The following is a 22303-nucleotide window of genomic DNA, read 5'->3' as shown; positions in this document are numbered from 1 at the left end:
ATAAGATTTTATAGGCCAGCAAAGGGACTTACGTTATGCGCGCTTCAGTGCGCCTGCGCCGGTCCGCTGTATTGCACATGCGCGGGTGCGCCATTCTACAGCGCATGCGTGGGAAAGTTCCGATACTGGCAAGTTCGGCTTCTATTACTTCTATTACTTATTAAAGCAACATTTTTTTTTTCTTATGACATTTAATTTATTAAATTTTTTTATTGCATTTTAGTGTAAATATGAGATTTTAGGTCTTTTTGACCCCCAGATCTCATATATAAGAGGACCTGTCATGCTTTTTTTTTCATTACAAGGGATGATTACATTCCTTGTAATAGGAATAAAAGTGACACATTAAAAAAAAAAGAACAGTGTAAAGGTCAAATAAATAAGAAAAACATAACATACATTTTTTAAACGTGCCCGTCCCACTGAGCTTGCGTGCAGAAGCGTACGCATACGTGAGTGGCGCCCGCATATGAAAACGGTGTTCAAACCACACATGTGAGGTATCGCCGCGATCGGTAGAGCGAGAGAAATAATTCTATCCCTAGACCTCCTCTGTTACTCAAAACATGCAACCTGTAGAATTTTTTAAACATCGCCTATGGAGATTTTTAAGGGTAAAAGTTTGTCGCCGTTCCACGAGCGGGCGCAATATTTAATCGTGACATGTTGTGTATTAATTTTCTTCACAATAGAAAAAAAAAATTGGGCTAACTTTATTGTTATCTTACTTTTTAATTAAAAAAAGTGTATTTTTTTTCAAAAAAAAGTGCGCTTGTAAGACCGCTGCGCAAATACGGTGTGACAAAAAGTATTGCATTTTATTCTCTAGGGCGTTAGAAAAAAATGTATATAATGTTTGGGGTCCTGAGATTATATTGGCCCCCCGAGGGCAGGCCGTTCACACCAGTGCCTTGCCTGGCACTAGGGATGAGCCAACCTAGGTTTGGAGAAAACGTTTTCTGATTGGGCGTTTGGATGTTTGACCCTACGTTCAATGGGAGACGTGTTTCATTTATAAAATAAGTATTTCTACTGCTTCTATATATAGCAGCTTCCCTCTGTGATAGGTTCTTAACCACTTGCCGCCCGCCAATGACATATTGATGTTGGCAAAGTGGTTGCTTAATCCTGACTGGACGTCATATGACGTCCTCAGGATATTGAGCCGCTGCGCGCCCCCGGGGGGCGCGCATCGCGGCGATCGTTTTTGCGGGGTGTCAGTCTGACACCCCGCAACACCGATCTAGGTAAAATGTCTCTCACGGAGACTCTTTACCACGTGATCAGCCGCGTCCAATCACGGCTGATCACGATGTAAACAGGAAGAGCCGTTGATGGCTCTTCCTCACTCGAGTCTGACAGACGCGAGTAGAGGAGAGCCGATCGGCGGCTCTCCTGACAGGGGGGGTTCGCGCTGATTGTTTATTAGCGCAACACCCCCCCTTGGATCGCCACATGGACCACCAGGGAATAAAAAAAAAATGGGCAAAAAAAAATAGTAAAAAAAATAAAAAATAAAACAGTAAAAAAAAAAGATGCCAATCAGTGCCCACAAATGGGCACTGATTGGCAACATGGATCCATCAGTGCCACCCCTCAGTGTCCATCAGTGCCACCCCACAGTGTTCATCAGTGCCACCCCACAGTGCCAATCCATGCCCAGTGCCCACCTATCAGTGCCCATTTGTGCCACCCATAAGTACCCATCAGTGCCAACAATAAGTACCGATCAGTGCCACCCATAAGTACCCATCAGTGCCACCCATATGTGCCGCCCATGAGTGCCCATATGTGCCGCCTATGAGTGCCCATCAGTGCCGCCTATGAGTGCCCATCAGTGCCGCCTATGAGTGCCCATCAGTGCCGCATACCAGCACCCATCAGTGCTGCATACCAGCACCGCCTATCAGTGCCACCTCATCGGTGCCCATCAGTACTACCTTACCGGTGCCCATTAGTGCCACCTCATCGGTGCCCATCAGTGCCGCCATATCAGTGCCCGTAATTGAAAGAGAAAACGTACTTATTTACAAAAAATGTAACAGAAAAAAATAAAAACTTTATTTTCTTTTTCAAAATTTTCAGTCTTTTTTTAGTTGTTGCGCAAAAAAAAAAATCGCAGAGGTGATCAAATACCACCAAAAGAAAGCTCTATTTGTGGGGAAAAAAGGATGCCAATTTTGTTTGGGTACAGTGTAGCACGACCGCGCAATTGTCATTCAAAGTGCGACAGCGCTGAAAGCTGAAAATTGGCTTGGGCGGGAAGGTGCGTAAGTGCCCGGTATGGAAGTGGTTAAAGAACCTCTGATGTCATGTTACATTTTAGCAAAGGGGCGGGGATAGCAGTGACATCACTGCCCAAATATGGCTGTTGATCTGATGAGTGATGTCGCCATTGTTGATTGGTAGTCGGTGGCCGATGAACATCTGGTCTTCCTGCCCTTTCCTGGGATGACGACATCTGACTGCCTAGGAGGTAGACTCCATTTCCTTCTGGACTTCCGGTGACATCTCTGTGGGACATTCCAAGCTCCATCCATCCACCGTCGTACGACATTTGGGTCCAGCGGTTGCGGTAAGCGCATGTGCGTTCCACCTCATATTTGAAGATTTCTGTTGGGAAGTTCCTCACCATCTCATGACATCTTCATCCTTTTATTTATTATGGACACTACATTACATTGTTGTTTATATTGGTCACTTTATTGATTTGAATTTCACATTTCTCTTATCGTCCATGGACGGACACAGCTCCTTAAATCTTGACAAGTGGGTTATGTTCCCTGTTTACAGGAGAGGACTAGGCAGAAACATGTTAAATAGTTAAATACATGTTAAATTAACAGAGTTGAACAGCCCCGCCCAGGGGGCGGTCCCTCCAGACATAACCCTCCTCACTGCAGCTTGCAGCCTCAGTTTCGTTCTGCCTAGCAAAGGAGAAGGACGTATGGCTCCCTTTGGGCCCAGCGCCCTGAGGAGAAATTTTATTTTATTTTACTTTACTTTTTCTTGAAGAATCTTCTTTCAACTGTTGGCTGAGAGACAGGCTGGATATTATAGATCCTTGTAGTCTACTCAGTCCGACCAGCAAGCGTGGGCACACCTTTGCAAAGAGGCTTGGTCTGCCACGCCATACCTCATGACTCCTGAGGTGGCCGGTGAGCTTTGCTCCGAGGTCCACATATGACTGAGCTGTGGTGTTGCCTCAATCACAGTGGACCGGGCCGACAGCTACCTCCATTGCGGTTGTAGGTCTGTCAGGAATGCGTCAGCGAGTCCTCGCTCGGACGGGTAAGTACAGTCCCTCCTGCTTCGGTGGGTTGGTACGGCTGGGCATTCCTGGGGTTCGGGGGTCCCTTCCCCTTACTTCCCTGCTCCTTTCCCTTGCTGCATTGCTAACATTGCCGCTGTCAGGGGGGAGGGGGCCTTCCTGAGGGGACTGTTATCTGGCCTGTGTTTTTTTTTTTTTTTTTGTATTGGGCTTTCCTGTGAGGTAAAAAGCCCTGTGATGAGCACAGATGTTTATGATTATACTTCAGCAGACGCTGACTGATTGGTAACACCTGTAATGGTTTTGCTTTTTATGCTGTATCTGTGTCTTATCCTTAAATAAAACAGCCCTATGAGGCTTTTCCTGTTTAAACACAGGTCCCTGCAAAAGTTACCTCACGGTTCTTTTCCTCACAGGCAGCGCTGTGCAGTCTCCTCCTGAGGGAGTCCCCTGGTTACCCCTGGTCAGCGCAGCAAGTGGGTGAGAGGCCCTGAATAGGGCTCTAGGAGCTTTTGTCTATTTGTATGGACAGGTGTGCATATTATAATACACACTATATGTAAATATTGGAGTCAGTATCTGGGTCCTTCCCCACATGCTGGTGGTGGCAGCAGGTGTTGGCACCTGTGATTCCCACAGAGTTTTTATTGTTAGTCCTGGACACAGTTTGTGCCAGGGTGGGGGTGGACTGCGGGCGGGCGGTAAAAGAGTGCCCCCTTCCCCCGTTATCCCCTGGGGAATGCTCTGTTATGGAGCCATGGACTAGGTACCTAGTTAAAAAAAAAAAAAAGGCAGAATAAGGCATTTATGGGTGCGCTTTTTACTGCTGCAAGGGACTCTCCTAAGCTGCATAGTGCAGCTGGGTTTCCGCTGAGGGCTCGGTCTTTTTTGGATCACACATCAGACCGCTGTGTAGGTTTTTCCTTCTGTGCCCTTCTTTGATAATTTCTGAGATGCGGAATGAGAAAAGCCACTGAGGGCTTTTGTAGTCCCTCACCGCCGGGCGGGAACCCCTACTTGTATGGATCTGACTGATAGAAGATCCGAAGTACTGACCCGTTCCATGTTTACCATGCTGGGGTCTGGCTTGCGGCCTATTGTGGCCACTACACTGGGGTCTCAGTGGTCGCTGGCGCTATTTTTTGGGAGATTTTTCAATTACATTGAAAACTCCCATTGGCGCCCATTTTGTCGTAGCCACGCTATGGCGCAGCTTACATTGTGCTGGCCTTTTTCCTGTGGCCGCGTTCTGAACGCTCGGCGGCCATCTTGGAGTAGTCCTGACCCCTAGTGCTGTATACAACTCACAGAGTGAGCATTTTGCACCAGACAGTGGAGGAGCACCGACTCTCTCCTGAGGTTATTAGCCTAGCGGACCAGCTGGTCCAGGGCCTCATCTCATATAGGTCTGTGATGCTTCATTGAATGCTGCGCCCTTGTTATCCAGGGCGTCTGTTTCAGAATGGTTTTATGCACACGGTGGTGTAGTGCTTAACTCCATTACTTGGCAGCAAAAGAGTCATTGGTTCGAATCTGCACACTGACGCCAATCTGCCTGGAGCTTGCATTGTCGCTCCCTGTGTCTGTGTGGGTTTCCTCCGGGTACTCCGGTTTCCTCCAAAGACATGTGTGCATACACCTACATAATATACATCCACACTATGTGTGTGTATTATTTAGGGGCAACCCTCCCAGGCCGTCAAAGGCCCAGCTGGGGGACTAATCTGTCCCTGGGTGCATAAGCCGATCACGCCGGCACCCAAATCCTGCCAATGTATATAGCCTTCCCTCCCTGTCTCTAGGTGGGAGGGGCGGCTTGCAGGTTCACAATTCAGTGAAACCTCCCTGCTCTCCGACTAGTGGGTCTGCGAGGTGGTCTCTTCGGAGTACTAGATAGGGTTTCCTCCTATCCACAGAACAAAGTTCTGTCCTTGTGTCTTCTCCTCCCGGCACGTCGGTCTGCCTTGGGCAGTGTGGGATTTGCTAAGCTGCAAGGTAATTTTACCTTTCCTGCAGGACGAGAGTTTTGGGGTTTTCTATGGGCCTCAGGCCCTAAATACCTTTGTGAACGTCGGGTAGTTCCGCATGGAATCCATTTGTTCGGTGGTAGCTGCGCTTCATCCGGGGGATGTCCTGACATCAGGGACGCATACATGCATGTCCCGTTTTGCACATGTCAGTGTTTTTTTCTGTGCTTCGTGATGAGAGAAGGGTCTCTGTCAGCCTGTGGCCCTCCCTTTTGATCTGGCGTCAGCACCATGGGTTTTCAGCTAGGAGCTCGCACTTATTTGAATTTTGTTGGGACAGCGAGGCTTTGCCTCATTGGCTACTTTGACGACTTTCTTCTGAGAGCAGCTTCTGTCTCCGACCTAGTGGATGGGTTATTCCCATTCAGACCCTCCGAAGATTCGGGTGGATGTTAAACGTTTAGGCCAGAAAGTGTAGCTCAGTGGCAGCAAGCCTGCCCTACATGTGTGCGACCCAGGGTTCAAATTATGGGCATGCTAGGTTCCGACTCAGCGTAGGAGTATCTAGTGTTGATCCAGACTCCTCAGTGGCAAAGGTCCTTCTTCCCCTGGAGAAATTGCAGACTCTTCAGTCTGCGGAGAAGGTATTGGCATCACGCAATCGGTCTTCTCTCCGGGCGCCTGCTGGTTCAGGGTCTGTGGGTAGCCTCCTTCAAGGTGGTACTGTATGCCCAGTTCCACACCCTGGTTTTCCAGTGGAACTACTGTCCAGGTGGTAAAAATCTCTTGTCTCTGAAATCATTAGATTCCTGTGCGCCACCTAGTCAGAGTCTCTCTGAGTTGGTGACAGAGATTCCCGACTCTTCGGTCCGGGAAGTTGTTCCTTCCTTCCAGTGGTCGGTGTTTACGACGAATGCCAGCTCACGGGTTGTGAACCTGGAGGTTCACAAAACTGGGGGGTCCAGTCGGCCCTGAGTCGCTGGACTTGCGTGGACCTATGACCACACCTCCTTGAATGTGTCTGGTCTCGGTAGCTACCCAGGGTCGGGCCTGGCTAGTGCCTGGTGGAAGACCGCCTGGGAATACCAGGTGCTGTCTACTGTTCATTGTCCTACTATTTTAGGCGATCGGGCTATGCTTCTCCTTGTGGTCGACCAATCTGGTTTCAGCCGGACAACGCCACGGCCGTGGCTTCAGTCTACCATCAGGTATGCCGGCAGGCAGACTACTGGAGTCGCCAGATGCTGGACCAGGGCGACTGGTCTTTGTGCTTGGGGTGTTTCGGCTCCCTTGCAGGAGGTGAGCCTCACATGGCATGGATCTCCTGGCAGCTTGTCTCCGCCGCAAGGGTGTCAGTTAGTGGCCAGGTCTAGTGATCTTGTACAGACGCGTCAGTCGCGCTGGTGGCCCTGTGTTGTCTGTATCTGTGATTTTTTGCCATTCCTCCATGGTAGTTGCTTCCTCGGCCGCTCCACAGAGTGGATGCTGAGGAGATCCCGATGATTCTAATCGCTCCAGATTAATCTCGGCGTCCTTGGTACGCTGATATCGGGCGCCTGGTAGCGGAGGCACCCTGGCGATTGCCAGGGCAGGAGGTTCCTGTCTCAAGGTCCCATACTTCCTCATGTTGTACAGTCACTGACTTGCTTAACATGGTTATTGGAAGCCAGACTTTAGGTGACCAGGGTCTGTCTGACTCGGTCATCTCAACAGGGCACCGTAGTCTTCTTCCGGAGGATCTACCGTCGCACCTCTCTTGGTGCGAAGGGATGGAGTGACGTCCACGGGCGTACTTTCAATGTCCAGGGTCCTGCTGTTTTTAAAGCTTGGATTGGATCTAAAAATTGCTTAAAGCACCGTTTGGGGGCAGATTTCAGCCTTGGCTGTGTTCTTTTAGTGGCCTTTTTGCGGCCCGTTCCCTGGTGGGTCCCCTTTTTTTTTGTGTGCAAGGGGTTTGTCATATACTTTCCCCTCTTGGCCCATCTCTTCCCCCATGAGTTTTGACTCTGGTGCTCTCGGTTCTTCAGGAACCTTCCTTTTGGAAACATCAGAGAGATTTTCTCTTGACACTATCTCAGAAGGTGGCCCCTTTACTGGCCTTTACCTCTGTTAGAGGGGTTTCTGAGTTGGCGGTCTTGTCTTGCAAGCCGCCATGCTTGATCCCCCATAAGGATTAGGTGATGGTGCACCCGCGACCTTCCCTTCTTCCGAAGGAGGTTTCGGCCTTTCATACTTTAGGCGTGGTACGCGCTTTGCGGGTGTACCAGCCTACTACGGCTCCATTTCGGAGCTTCTGACTCTCTTTTGTGTCGGTGTCTGGTCCACAAAAGGGCCTGGCGGTCTCGTCGACCACCATTTCTCGGTGGATCGGGCAGGCCGTCATACAGGCCTATGCTCCTAAGGGCGGGCCCCCCTTTCCGGTCACGGCACTTTCGACCAGGGCAATTGGTGCTTCCTGGGTTTTTTTTTTTTTCCCGACATCATGCGTCGGTCTCACAGGTGTGCGAGGCGGCGATTTGCTCGTCCGTTCACGCTTTTTCCAGAATTTACATGGTTGCTGTGAGTGCATCTTATGATGTTTTTTTCAGCCGCTAGTTTTTGCCGGCGGCTGTTTAAAGTTGCACCTCCTCCGTTGAGGAGCTCTGCTTGTTTTGGGGTGAAGTTAAAATTGTTTTTACTGATATATTTCCCACCCCTCGTTTTTTGACACTGCTTGGGGACGTCCCACTTGTCAAGATTTAAGGAGCTGTGTCCGTCCATGGACGATAAGAGAAAATAGGATTTTTTGTACTCACCGTAAAATCCTTTTCTCTGAAGTCCATGGACGGACACAGCTCCCACCCCTCCTTTTTAGGTTTGTACTGCTTGTTACGAACTGAGGCTGCAAGCTGCAGTGAGGAGGGTTATGTCTGGAGGGACCGCCCCCTGGGCGGGGCTGTTCAACTCTGTTAATTTAACATGTATTTAACTATTTAACATGTTTCTGCCTAGTCCTCTCCTGTAAACAGGGAACATAACCCACTTGTCAAGATTTAAGGAGCTGTGTCCGTCCATGGACTTCAGAGAAAAGGATTTTACGGTGAGTACAAAAAATCCTATTTTTGTTGTGGTGCAATTTTTTCCATTACATCCTTTGTGTCACATTATGGGCTGGATTCACGTCCGGCGGCGCTTCTTTAGGTCGGCGTAGCGCATCCCCTTTGCACTACGCCGACGTAAGATAGAGAGGCAAGTACTGTATTCACAAAGCACTTGCCTCCTAAGTTACGTCGGCGTAGCGCAAATGGCCCGGCGTAACCCCGCCTAATTCAAAATAGGCAGGTAGGGGGCGTGTTGTATGCTAATGAATTCACGATTCATTACCATACATGTAAATGAAGCGCCGATCGTACGGTGCATGCGCGCGCATGCTCAGTATCATGTCGCAAATACTCAATGCTTTCGGCGTGAACGTAACTTACGCCCAGCCCCATTCACGGACGACTTACGCAAACGACGTAAAACGTGGAATATTCTACGCTGTTCCGACGTCCATACTTAACATTGGCTGCGTCATCTTTTTGGTGGTTTATCTTTACGCCTGAAAACGCCTTACGTAAACGGCGTATCTTACATGCGACGGGCGAGCGTACGTTCGTGAATAGGCGTATCTACGTCATTTACATATTCTTGGCGTAAATCGACGTACGCGCCCCTAGCGGCCAGCGTTAATATGCAACTAAGATACGACGGCGTAGGAGATTTACGCCGGTCGTATCTTAGCGACATTTAAGCGTATCTCAATTTGAGCATACCGCTTAAAGATACGACGGCGCGGATTCAGACTTACGACGGGCGTATCTACTGATACGCCCGTCGTAAGTCTACCTGAATCTAGCCCTATATGGTCACACCCCATTAGGTGTATACAGCCATTGCCTTTTGGCTCACATGTAGCGCTACATTACCATCCACATCTTTATTTTTAGATGACATTTTTTTCTGTGAATAATTAGGGGTACTATGTACCCCATACTCATTCTCATAGGAGGGGTGGTATCTGGGGGTCCACTGTTCCTAAAAGGGGCTTCCAGATTCAGATAGGCCCCAACCCACACACCCCCACATCTACCAGGCAAGGGTTGTGGGGAAGAAGCCCCTTTTCCCTTAACCACTTCAGCCCCGGACCATTTGGGTGGTCAAAGACCATGTCACTTTTTGCGATTCGGCGCTTTAACTGACAATTGCGCGGGCGTGCGACGTGGCTCCCAAACTAAATTGAGGTCTTTTTTTTCCCACAAATAGCGCTTTCTTTTGGTGGTATTTGATCACCTCTGCGGTTTTTATTTTTTGCGCTATAAACAAAAATAGAGCGACAATTTTGAAAAAAATTCAATATTTTTTACTTTTTGCTATAATAAAAATCCCCCAAAAACATATATACATTTTTTTTCCTCAGTTTAGGCCGATACGTATTCTTCTACCTATTTTTGGTAAAAAAATCGCAATAAGCGTTTATTGATTGGTTTGCGCAAAAGTTATAGCGTCTACGCTTCATTCACGAAAGCATTTACTCCGTAATTTGCGGCGGCGTTTCGTAAAAGGGGCCGGCGTAAGCGCGCGTAATTTAAATGATCCCGTAGGGGGCGTGGATCATTTAAATTAGGCGCGTTCCCGCACCGAACGTACTGCGCATGCTCCGTCGGGAAAATTTCCCGACGTGCATTGCAGTAAATGACGTCGCAAGGACGTCATTTGCTTCGACGTGAACGTAAATGGCGTCCAGCGCCATTCACGATTCACTTACGCAAACGACGTAAATTTCGAAAATCGCGACGCGGGAACGACATGTATACTTACCATTGGCTGCGCCTCCTAATAGCAGGAGCAGCCTTTACGACGAAAGCGGCGAACGCAAACGACGTAAAACACGACCGCCGGGCGCGCGTACGTTTGTGAATCGGCGTGAGTATGCAATTTGCATACTCTACGCTGACAACTACGGGAACGCCACCTAGCGGCCAGCGTCAGAATGCAGCCTAAAATACGACGGCATAAGAGCCTTATGCCAGTGGTATCTTAGGCTACAGTCGGCGTATCGGGCTTTCTGAATACAGAAAGTCGATACGCCGGCGCTACTTAGCAATTACGCTGCGTATCTATGGATACGCAGGCGTAATTGCTTCCTGAATCTACCCCACAGTTTCAATTGTCTGCAAATTAAATTTCAATTACTAGCTACTGAACTGGTTCCTGCCCGGCCAATGTATATAAATGGGCAGCTGGGCGTTCTCTAGTTTCAGTAGAACATACCTGTCCATCCTCCCAGAACTGCGCCTTGTGCACGCCTCCCGGGGCACGCAGCGGTGCGATCTGTAAGCGGCTGTGCCCACTGGACATGAAGAAAGAAAAAATCCTGGACTGCCGCACCCCAACAAAGGCGTCTTTATTGTATAAAATCAATAGAATTCAAAATAACGCAATTAAATGAAAGTGAACAGCAGGAGAACAAAATGGCTAACGCGTTCCACATCGTGAGATGCTCATGTTGATGGGGACAAGGGCCTCTTCCTGACAACCTTGGGCTGTGGTTGTGGGGCTCTGTGGGTGGGGGGGGGCTTATTGGAATCTGGAAGCCTCTTTTAACAAGGAGGCCCCCAGATCCCGGCCCCCGCCTATGTGAAAGAGTATGGGGTGCCTTGTACCTAGGGTTGCCACTTTTTCTTCAAGCCAAACCCGGACACTTTAGTGGTGCACAGCAAATTTTTTGTTTTAGTATACACAATAGGATTGTAACAGATCTGGGACACCTTTGGGCACGGCACACATAGTGCCCCCTCACCCTCCTGTCAAGCCCTGTTTTGAGCCACATTCCAGTCTGAAAAATGTGTGTCCGGGTTTCAGGTGGACTGAGACCCGGACACATGAACCCCAAAACCTGGGTGAATCCTGGACATGTGGAAGCAGGGCCGCCATCAGACATTATGGGGCCCCTTACACAGCTTCAGTCATGGGCCCCCTGGAGCAGAGAACCGGGGGGGGGGGGTCTGCCATCTGAAGTTGAAATTGAGAAGCGGGGGGGGGGGGCCCTTTACAAATTATTAATAAAAATGAAAAATGAAAAAAAATAATAAAAACAAATATATATATAAAATAAATAAATAAACATTTATAAAAAAAAGGGGGGGGGTTGTCATCCAGGGCCCTGGGGACCTCTGGCCCTTTAAATAAAAAAAAAAAAAAAAAAACATTTATAAAAAAAAAGGGGGGGGTTTGCCACATGGAGACCTCATGAGCCGTTTAATATATATATATATATATAAGGAATAAAAAGAAATAAAATAGTATTAAAAAAAAAAGAATTTATAAAAAAGGGGGGTTGCCATCCGGGGCCCTGGGGACCTCTGGGTCCTTTAATAATAATAATAATAAAATATATAAAAATGTATTTATTTCCCGTACCCCTAAGAAAAAAAAATTGGCCCTTTATCCTCTTCCATACCGGGCTTTTATACCCACCTCCTTCCCAGGCCTATTCTGGCACTTCTCTCCTACATGTACAAATCATCATTTTTTTGCTAAAAAATTACGCAGAACCCCCAAACATTATATATGTTTTTTTAGCAGACACCCTAGGGAATAAAACGACGGTCATTGAAACCTTTTATTCTGCACGGTATTTGCGCAATAATTTTTCAAACGCCTTTTTTTTGGAAAAAAATTGTTTCATGAATTCAAAAAATAACAAAACAGTAAAGTTAGCCCAATTTTTTTGTAAAATATGAAAGATTATGTTACACCGAGTAAATAGATACATAACATGTCACGCTTTAAAATTGCGCACACTCGTGGAATGGCGCCAAACTTCGTTACTTAAAAATCTCCATAGGCAAAGCTTTGAAAATGTTTACAGGCTACCAGTTTAGATTTACAGAGGAGATCTAGTGCTAGAATTGTTGCTGGCACTCTAGCGCACGCGGCGATACCTCACATATGTGGTTTAAACGGCGTTTACATATGTCGGCGGGACTTGCGTGTGCGTTCGCTTCTGCGCGCAAGCTACTGGGGACAGGGGCGTTAAAAAAAAATGTTATTTCTTTTTTTTTTTTTTTACATATTTATTTCTTTTTACACTTTTTTTTTTTTATCACTTTTATTCCTATTACAAGGAATGTAAACATCCCTTGTAATAGGAATGTGTGTGACAGGTACTCTTTATGGAGAGATGCGGGGTCAATAAGACCCCACATCTCTCCTCCAGGCCTGAAAGCATGAGATTGTGAAAAAAAATTCACTGATCTCATGTTTACCGTTGCTTAGCAGCCGCAATCGCGGCTTTGTTTACTTACGGGGACCCAGGCGTGACGTCATCACATCGCGCCCGGGTCCTCCGACGGTCATAGAGATGACTGGTGACCATCTGGTCACCAGTCATCTCTATGCTTCCTGCGAGCGCCGGACGATTCGTTCTCCGGGCCCCCGATGGCACGGGAGAGCCCGGAGAAGCACCGGATGGCACCCTCCCACCGCTATGATCGTTCTTACGTTGTGCAGAATCGCCGGCAGAAGAGAAGGATATCTGAATGATGCCTCTAGCTGCAGGCATCATTCAGATATCCCCCCCACAAAGCCCAGGATGTCATATGACGTCCACTCTGAACGGCAAAGGGTTCTTTGTGGACATCATTTTACTATGGGCCGGTAGGGAAGTGGTTAATAAAAAATAAAAATATATATATTAGAAAAAATATATATTTTTTATAAAAAATAAATAAAAAAAAGGGGGGTTGCCATCCGGGGCCCTGGGGGCCTTCGGACCTCTAAAAAAAAAATGTCCCTTTAATAAAAAATAAAATAAAAATATATTAAAAAAATATATATATTTTTTATAAAAAATAAATAAAAAAAAAGGGGAGTTGTCATCTGGGGCCCTGGGGACCTCCGGACCCCTAAAAAAAAATAAAAAAAAATTTAAAGGTGTTGTGAAGGTTCATATTTTTTCATCTTAAAGCATCCTATGCATTAAAGCGGAGCTCCACACAAAAATAGAGCTTTCCCCTTTTCGGAACCCTCCCCCCCTCCGGTGTCACATTTGGCACCTTTCAGGAGGGGTATTTGCTCCCACTTCCGGGAACAACTCGTGCAGCAGACACGCCCCTACCCGCATCCCCCCCCCCCGCAGTCTCCTGGGAAATACACCGCTCCCAGGAGAGAGCGGGGACCCGCCACGGCACGGCGCGCTACTCGCACATGCGCAGTTGGGAACCGGGCAGTGAAGCCGCAACGCTTCCCTTGCCGATTCCCTAACCGAGGATGTCGGCGGGTGCAGCCGAGGGACGAGCGATTGACGACAACGCGGGCGCGCTGAACAGGTAAGTGTCCATTTTTTAAAAGTCAGCAGCTGCAGTATTTGTAGCTGCTGGCTTTTAAAAAAAAAATTGGCGGAACCGCTGATTTAAGGTGAAAAAACATCTGACGATTACCGCCCCCCGTTTTAGTCAGATGGAAGTCCGATCGTGTGTACGAGGCTTTAGAGTGTATCCACATGTGACTCCCAATAGGTGTGATGGCGATTTCTACCTACCTCACTTATACGCGTAATGATACATAAAATAAGCGATTAAAACCCTTTGTCTATATAAGAATCAACCAATGAGGTTGCAGCAATTACGCATAGAAATAAAAACGAATGATAACGGTGTGAAAAGAATAACAGTCACATTTATTTATACAGAAAAGAAACATTAGAATAATCGGAGATTACGGAATATAACGTAGTGATGTTACAAATACAGTGTTGCCAGTGGACAAAGATAATTAATACAAAAAGGATACATTGTTACAAGGGACATATAAATGCTATCAGTGTATCAAGGCAAATCCTAGGACAGAAAAAGTTAGAATAAAAATTAAAGAGAAATAAAATAATACGGAAACGTTACACAGACAGATCTTATGCTTGTCGAGACCATGAGGGCCTCTTGAGCCCCCTTAGGGAAAGGGAGCCCTGACTGATGGGGGCATGGCCAGGTGCAGGACAAGGTGGTGCCCATTAGACATGTGCAATTTGTTTAGTTCCGAATTCTTTTTTTAACAAATTTTGACAAATTCCTTAATTCCGAAATTTCGGGATTAACCAGATTTCGGAATTTATGAGTTTTCGGAAATTTGGAATCCCGAAAATTTAGAAATTCTAAATTTGTAAAATTATAAGGGCCAGATTCACATAGAAATGCCCAGGCGCAGCGTATCAGAGATACGATACGCTACGCCGCCGTATCTTACCTGGCTCTAAGTCGAATCCAGGAAGATTTTGCGCCGTAAGTTACGGCGGCGTAGTGTATCTCTGGCAGCGTAATTCAAATCGGCGGGTAGGGGGCGTGATTCATTTAAATGAAGCGCGTCCCCGCGCCGATTGAACTGAGCATGCTCCGTATCGAAATTTCCCGCCGTGCTTTGCGCGAAATGACGTTGCAATGACGTCACTTTTTGAACTTCAACGTGACTTATGTCCATCCCTATTCACGGACGACTTACGCAAAAACAAAAAAAAATTCAAATTTCGACGCGGGAACGACGGCCATACTTTAACATGGCAGGTCTATCTATACGCCACAAAATAGCAGCTTTAATTATACGCCGGAAAAAGCCGACTTGAGACGACGTAAGAGAATGCGACGACCGTGCGTACGTTCGTGGATCGTCGGAAAAAGCTAATTTGCATACCCGACGCTGAAAACGACGCAAACTCCACCCAGCGGGCGGTATTGCATCTAAGATCCGAAGGCGTACGAAGCCATACGCCTGTCGGATCTTACCCAAATGCCGTCGTATCTTGGTTTGAGGATTCAAACTAAAGATACGACGCGGGAAATTTGAAAGTACGCCGGCGTATCAGTAGATACGCCGGCGTACTTGCTCTGTGAATCTGCCCCTAAATTTAGAAAATTTGGAAATTCTAAATTTAGAAAATTTGGAAATTCTAAATTTAGAAAATTTGGAAATTCTAAATTTAGAAAATTTGGAAATTCAAAACTTAGAAAATTCTGAAACTCTAAATTTTGAAATGTCTACAATTCAAAAATTCGGAAATTCGGAATTACGGAAATTTGAAATTACAAAAATTGGAATTTCATAATATTAAAATTTCGGAAATTTGAAAATAATGCTTCATAATTTCGAAAAATCTGAAAATTCGAAATTTCGAAAATCGAAGATTAGAAAATCAGAAATTCGAAAATTACAAATTACAAAATTTGAAAATTCGAAAATTGAGAATTTAGAAATTGGAAATTCGAAAATTACAAAATTCGGGAAATTTCAAAATTGGGAAATATGAATAACGGAAATTCGAACATTCTGAAATTAGAAAATCTGAAAATGTAGACTTTTGAATTTCTGAAATTCCGAATTTCCAAAATTCCAAATTTTCGAATTTCCGAATTTACATAATTTACTAAAAATGCAAAAAGAGACACTTTTTTAACGCTATTTTAACACTATTTTATTCTCTAGGGGTGTCTGCTTTCAGAAAATATATCTTGTTTTGGAGTTTTATCTAATCTTCGAGCCTAAAATGTTATTTTATTTAAATGTGTTATGGAAGAGAAAAACGGTTCTGGAAGAGAAAGGGTTAAAGGGCACCTGTCATGAGAGAATCACGGAGGCCGCCATTGCTACTATTACTCTCCTTGTGAGAATGCTAGTTCCCTGGCTGTCATGCTGATGCTTTGCCTTCAATACTGTCTCAGCCTCTGACCCGGAACAAGTATAGAGATAAGGAAGTCTGACTTTTTTTTGATTCTTATTCCCACCATGCTTGTTCCGGGTCGGAGGCTTAAAGTGGTAATAAATCCCAAAACAAAAACAAATATTGTGGCGGCTGCATTCCTTTCCTGTTTTTTTTTGTCCCTTATTTTCCCCTGGTGATCCTGCCAGTAACACACTTCCTGTCTTAGGGTGGCTCCTCTATCTATGGAGGAGCAGTGGAGACCCCCCCCTGGACAGCAGCATTGTCTGGAGAGGGGGGTGTTGGATAGACTAGTAGAATTAGATGGACTTTACATAAGTGACTAATAAATTAAAGCCGAATTCCAGATAAGCCGTTACACCAACATTTGTGTCTCCTTTTGGGATAAAGGTTTTACGTCAATGAATAAAAGATGATCATTGTAAGCACCCCTGTCAGTAGTAAATGATTTGTCCCAACCCTCTAACTGCCAGATTGGTCTGTTATAGGAAGTTGGGAAATAACAGCAGAACCAACAGATAAAAGAACGAAGTTACAGGAGGACTCCGAAAAACAAAGTCTGCTGTGCTCATGTCAGTAACAGACGCCATCACATCTGTCATTTATTTATTTTGTCTTTACTACCACTTTACATGTTCTTACATTACACACAGCCAGGGGACTAGCATTTTCAGAAGGAGGCCCTCCTACTTCTCCCAGGAGCCACCACTTCCTCCAATCATTGGCTGATCAATGAACCAATCCCACCACCCGTCCCTGTGATGTCACCAGACTGTGGGCGGAGTTCTCACATCTCCCCCCTCCCCCCACATATCTTTATACAACCTCTCCCCCATACACCTAACCCAGCATGGAGGGGCTCAGTGAAGGTGGTGGTGAAGGTGTGGAGGTGTCGGATCGGGTCACACAGATCATAACAGGAGATCCGCCCGGCCTCATAATCCAGATCTATCCTGACTCTGTTACTGGAGACATTGGGGGGTAAGGGGGTATTTTTTTTGTCATGTGTCACATAATACTGATCAACAGACCTGTCCAATCCCCAGGACTTCTTATTATCTCCAATCAATGACTCCCATCCTCTCCTCTCTATACTGGGGTAACACATCCCGACTGTCCAGCTCTCTGATCCCCCGACATCCACTTCCCAGTAATGTCTCCCTGAGGAGAAACTCTGACTGCTCAACACCTGAGGATAACCCTGAAATCTCTCTGGTGTTTCTGGGTGATTCTGTTTCCTATGTGACTTGGATACAGTTTTCCTGTCATCTGATATCTGTAGATCATTACTAGCTGTGTTTCCATCCAGTAATATGTCTGCAGCTCCCTGTATGGGGAAGTATACATTTACCTCTGTTATTATATCAGATAAACCTGTGTGTAAGACCCCCGCCACACCCAGACCCCCTCCATCATGGAGGAGCTTCTCATGTCTCTCTCTGTCCTCATTATCTCCATCCTCAGTATCACACAAGTCACCTGTGTCTGATTCCTGTAAGACAGTCAGTGGATCCGTCATGTTACACAGCTCCTCAATGTGACGCATCTTCCTGGACAGCTCCTCCTTCTTTATTTCCAGATCCCGGATGGAGATGGAGATCCGCTCTGCCCTCTCGGAGATTTCCCTCAGGACTCTCTTCTCCAGATCTTCCAGACGTCTCCTGAGATCTCTAAACAGGACAGTGACTCTCTCGGTGTCACCAGCTGCTTCTTCTTCTACTTTCCTCCTGTGTTCCTGCAGACTCTGGACTCTTTCCTCCATCTCCTCTCTCTTTGTCAGATGTTTCTGCAGAACATTCCTCAGTGTCGCCTTCTTCTTCCCAGAAGCCTCATCCAGTGACTCCATCTCATGTCCTTTATGTCCTCCAATCACATAACAAGACATACAGACACAGGTCTCATCCTCAGTGCAGTAATACTCCAGGATCTTCTTATGGACGGAGCATTTCCTGCTCTCCATGGACAAGGTGGGGTCACATAAGACGTGTTCTGGGGACTTTTTGTGGACTCCCAGGTGTTTTTCACACAGAGAAACCTCACAGTGTAGACAGGATCTAACAGCAGGTACAGGAGAGTCCACACAGTGAGTACAGAAGACCCCGGACTCCTCTTGATCTGGCTGAGCAGACAGGAAAGTCTCTGCTATGTTATGTAGAGTTATGTTCCTCTGCAGTGCAGGACGACTCCTGAACCTTTTTCTGCATAAAGGACAGAAGAAATCTCCAGACCCCTCTTGTGTATCCAGCACACGATCAATACAGACCCGGCAGAAGTTGTGACCACATCTCAGGGTTACAGGATCGATATAAATGTTCAGACAGACGGAACATTTCAGCTCAGCTCTCAGATCAGCAGACGCCATCGCTGACAGCAGAAGAGAAACGAAACTCAAAGTCTCTGACACCGGAGAGGAATGTGGATGGGGGAGGGGTGAGATCCTCCTACACAGGGGGAGGCTGAGCTCAGCTCTCTGTTTACTTACTTAGAAGCCTTTCTATGTAAGATTAGGACACGCCCCATGACTGTGTACATTTACACGTATAAAAATCTATTTAACCACTTGAGGGCCAGCATGACAGACCTTTCTTCCAGCATTTGTATCCACAGACCACATCAGGGGTGCAGCACCTAGATTTAGGGCACATGCACCTTTGTTTTCCGGCCTGTTATATACCCAGAGCTGAAGAGAAGAGTGTCTAACCAAGTCTTCATCATCCTCCTCCTCTGTCTCCCAGGAACAGAAAAGCTTGAAGTCCTCAGTGTCTTCTAAAGTCCCCTGCTCTTCATCCTCATCCACAGATACGGGAGTCATTGCCTGCCAACTGGCATGGAGAAGTCAGCTGAGTTATTTCAGCACAGTGTCAGTAACTCGCAGCAAGAGGGTGTGCCGCAATTAATGTACTGCAAGTTTGAGGAGAAGAGCAATAGGAGCATCGAGGGGGGTGAAATAAGGCAGGATCAACCAATTGGCACCAATGTTCCTGGACAGTGGCGGCTGGTGCTCAAAATTTTTAGGGGGGCGCAAAGAAACGGAAAAATTCTGAAAAAAAACATCAATTGCAGCCTTACTGTGACCATCAAACACAACCACTGTGCCCATCAAACGCAACCACTGTGCCCATCAAACGCAACCACTGTGCCCATCAAACGCAGCCACTGTGCCACCAAATGTAGCCACTGTGCCATCAAACGCAGCCACTGTGCCCATCAAACGCAGCCACTGTGCCCATCAAACGCAGCCACTGTACCATCAAACGCAACCACTGTACCATCAAACACAGCCACTGTACCATCAAACGCAGCCACTGTAGCATCATAGGCTGCCACTGTACCATCAAACGCAGCCACTGTAGCATCATAGGCTGCCACTGAGACCAAACATAGCCACTGTGCCATCAAACACAGCCACTGTGCCCTTCAAACGCTGCAACTGTGCCATCAAACGCAGCCACTGTGAGATCAAACGCAGCCATTGTGCCATCAAACGCAGCCACTGTGCCATCAAATGCAGCCACTGTGTCATCAAATGCTGCCACTGTGACCACCCTTCACCCGCCCGCTCGCCACTTACCACTTGTCATGTGGAGCAGCAGGTGATGGCGATGAGCGGGATTCTCCAAGCGTTTCCTGCCGTCCCCACTTCCTGTCCTGTCGTTTTAGTCAATAAGGTGACGGGTAACAGACCGGAGCACCTGACTTTTGGAGAGGCGGATCAGTGTTAGGAAAGCAAATATTTATTGCTGTTCTGACACACCTGGGTGAACTGCGAGCGCAAGCATGTAAAAAATCAAGAAATTGTTGCGCTCCACAATCAATAATAAAGTGCAGGTATATAACATAAATATATATGTATATATAATAAAGTGCGGGTATATAACATAAAATATGAAAATATAAAAAAAACTTGATAATTAAAAATTATGAATCATGAGATAAAAATGTGATACAGTAATAGTCCATCTGTTAATAAAGTACAAATGCAATCTATAAATAATAATATTGTGCAAATAGCAGTCTATATATACAGTAGGTGTTTGTGATATTGTGTTTTTAGCACGACAGCATCGCGCTGATTCTCGGCAACATGGTGCCAAGATCTCGCCGACATCTCACACTCACTAGAATAGTGACAGCACATCCCAGCAAGCGCGTCATAGAAGCAACGGGAGATCCGACTTGGATTCCCGCCAATTCTACACGTGTGCAGCGTTTGTTATGAATCCTGAGGGGGAAGTCCCCGCCGGATTTTAAATAAAAATCCGGCATGGGTTCCCCCCTCAGGAGCATACCGGGCCCTTAGGTCTGTTATGGGTTGTAAGGAGAGCCCCCCTACGCCGGAAAAAACAGCGTAGGAGGTCCCCCTACAATCCATACCAGACCCGTATCCAAAGCACACTACCCGGCCGGCCAGGAAGGGAGTGGGGACGAGCGAGCGCCCCCCCCCTCCTGAGCCGTACCAGGCTGCATGCCCTCAACATGGGGGGGTTGGGTGCTCTGGGGCAGGGGGGCACACTGCGGGGCCCCCCCCACCTCAGAGCACCCTGTCCCCATGTTGATGAAGACAGGGCCCCTTTACCGACAACCCTGGCCGTTGGTTGTCGGGGTATGCGGGCGGGAGGCTTATCGGAATCTGGGAGCCCCCTTTAATAAGGGGGCCCCCAGATACCGGCCCCCCCACCCTAAGTGAATGGATATGGGGTACATCGTACCCCTACCCATTCACCTGTAGGAAAAATGTCAAAGTTAATAAACACACCACACAAGGGTTTTTAAAATAATTTATTTTTCTGCTCCGGAGGCTCCCCCTGTCTTCTTTATTAGCTCTTTTACCAGGGGGAGCTTCTTCTTTGACGTCTTCGGGTGGGTGGGGGCCGCCGTCTGGTTCTCTTCCACCGCCGGGGGGGGTCGCTTTTTAAAAAGCCCCCACCCCCCGGCGGGTTTCCTCCGGCGTCTTCGGCGGGGGGCTTCTTCTTCCGCTATCCCGATGGGTCTTCTCCACTATCCGGGGGGTCTTCTCAACTCTCCGGGGGTCTCCTTCTATGTTCGCCGCTCTCGCTGTCCGGTGCCTTCTTCTTCCGTGCTGTACGTCTTCTTCTCCTTCCGTGCTGAGAGTTCTTCTTCCGTGCTGTGACGTCATGTTCTTCACTTCTCTTCTTCTCCCGATGTTGACACGTCGCCTTTCCTCGCTGTAATGACGGGTGCGCGGCTTGCATCGGACCTATATAGACCTCACAATCCCATCATGCTCTGGTACCTACCCATGTGATACCTACCCACGTGGGTAGGTATCACATGGGTAGGTACAGAGCATGATGGGACTGTGAGGCCTATATAGGTCCGATGCAAGCCGCGCACCCGTCATTTTAGCGAGAAGAGCCGGCGTGTCAACATCTGGAGAAGAGAAGAAGATGACGTCACAGCCCGGAAGAAGAAGTATATGTCACAGCACGGAAGAAGAAGATAGACGTTCAGCGCTGAAGGAGAAGGCACCGGACAGCTGGAGGAAGAACCGGGGTGCGCCGAGTCAACAGCGGAGAGCGGCGAACATAGCAGAAGACCCCCGGAGAGTGAAGAAGACCCCCCAGATAGCCGAAGAAGACCCCCCCGGATAGCGGAAGAAGAAGAAGCACACCACCCCCCGCCGAAGACGTCGGAGGGAACCCGCCGAGGAGTGGGCGCTTTTATAAAAGCGACCCCCCCGGCGGTGGAAGAGAACCGGACGGCGGCGAAGAGCGGCCCCCACCCGAAGACGTCAAAGAAGAAGCCCCCCCTGGTAAACAGAGCTAAAGAAGACAGGGGGCGGCCTCCGGAGCAGACTAATAAATTATTTTAAAAACTCTTGTGTTGTGTTTATTGACTTTAACATTTTTCCTTCAGGTGAATGGGTAGGGGTACGATGTACCCCATATCCATTCACTTAGGGTGGGGGGCCGGTATCTGGGGGCCCCCTTATTAAAGGGGGCTCCCAGATTCCGATAAGCCTCCCGCCCGCATACCCCGACAACCAACGGCCAGGGTCGTCGGGAAGGGGCCCTGTCCTCATCAACATGGGGACAGGGTGCTCTGAGGTGGGGGGGGGCCCCGCAGTGCGCCCCCCTGCCCCAGAGCACCCAACCCCCCCATGTTGAGGGCATGCAGCCTGGTACGGCTCAGGAGGGGGGGCGCTCGCTCGTCCCCACTCCTTTCCTGGCCGGCCGGGTAGCGTGCTTTGGATACGGGTCTGGTATGGATTGTAGGGGGACCCCCTACGCCGTTTTTTCGGCGTAGGGGGGGGCTCTCCTTACAACCCATAACAGACCTAAGGGCCCGGTATGCTCCTGAGGGGGGAACCCATGC

At 47.6% G+C, this 22303-nt stretch overlaps 1 protein-coding gene across 1 annotated transcript; it reads right to left on the bottom strand.

Annotated features, from left to right (window-relative positions):
• Positions 1-16534: 16534 nt before the first annotated feature.
• LOC120933780 (E3 ubiquitin/ISG15 ligase TRIM25-like) lies at positions 16535-18387 on the bottom strand. The gene has a single exon (XM_040347175.1). It carries the CDS (start codon positions 18327-18329, stop codon positions 16755-16757), a length of 1575 nt encoding a protein of 524 aa, XP_040203109.1. The 5' UTR covers positions 18330-18387; the 3' UTR covers positions 16535-16754.
• Positions 18388-22303: the final 3916 nt, after the last annotated feature.

This window comes from Rana temporaria, chromosome 3 (genome assembly GCF_905171775.1).
Source record: "Rana temporaria chromosome 3, aRanTem1.1, whole genome shotgun sequence".
NCBI lineage: Eukaryota > Metazoa > Chordata > Amphibia > Anura > Ranidae > Rana > Rana temporaria.
Note: the sequence above shows the minus strand (reverse complement) of the source record. Positions and strands in the feature narration are given on the sequence as shown.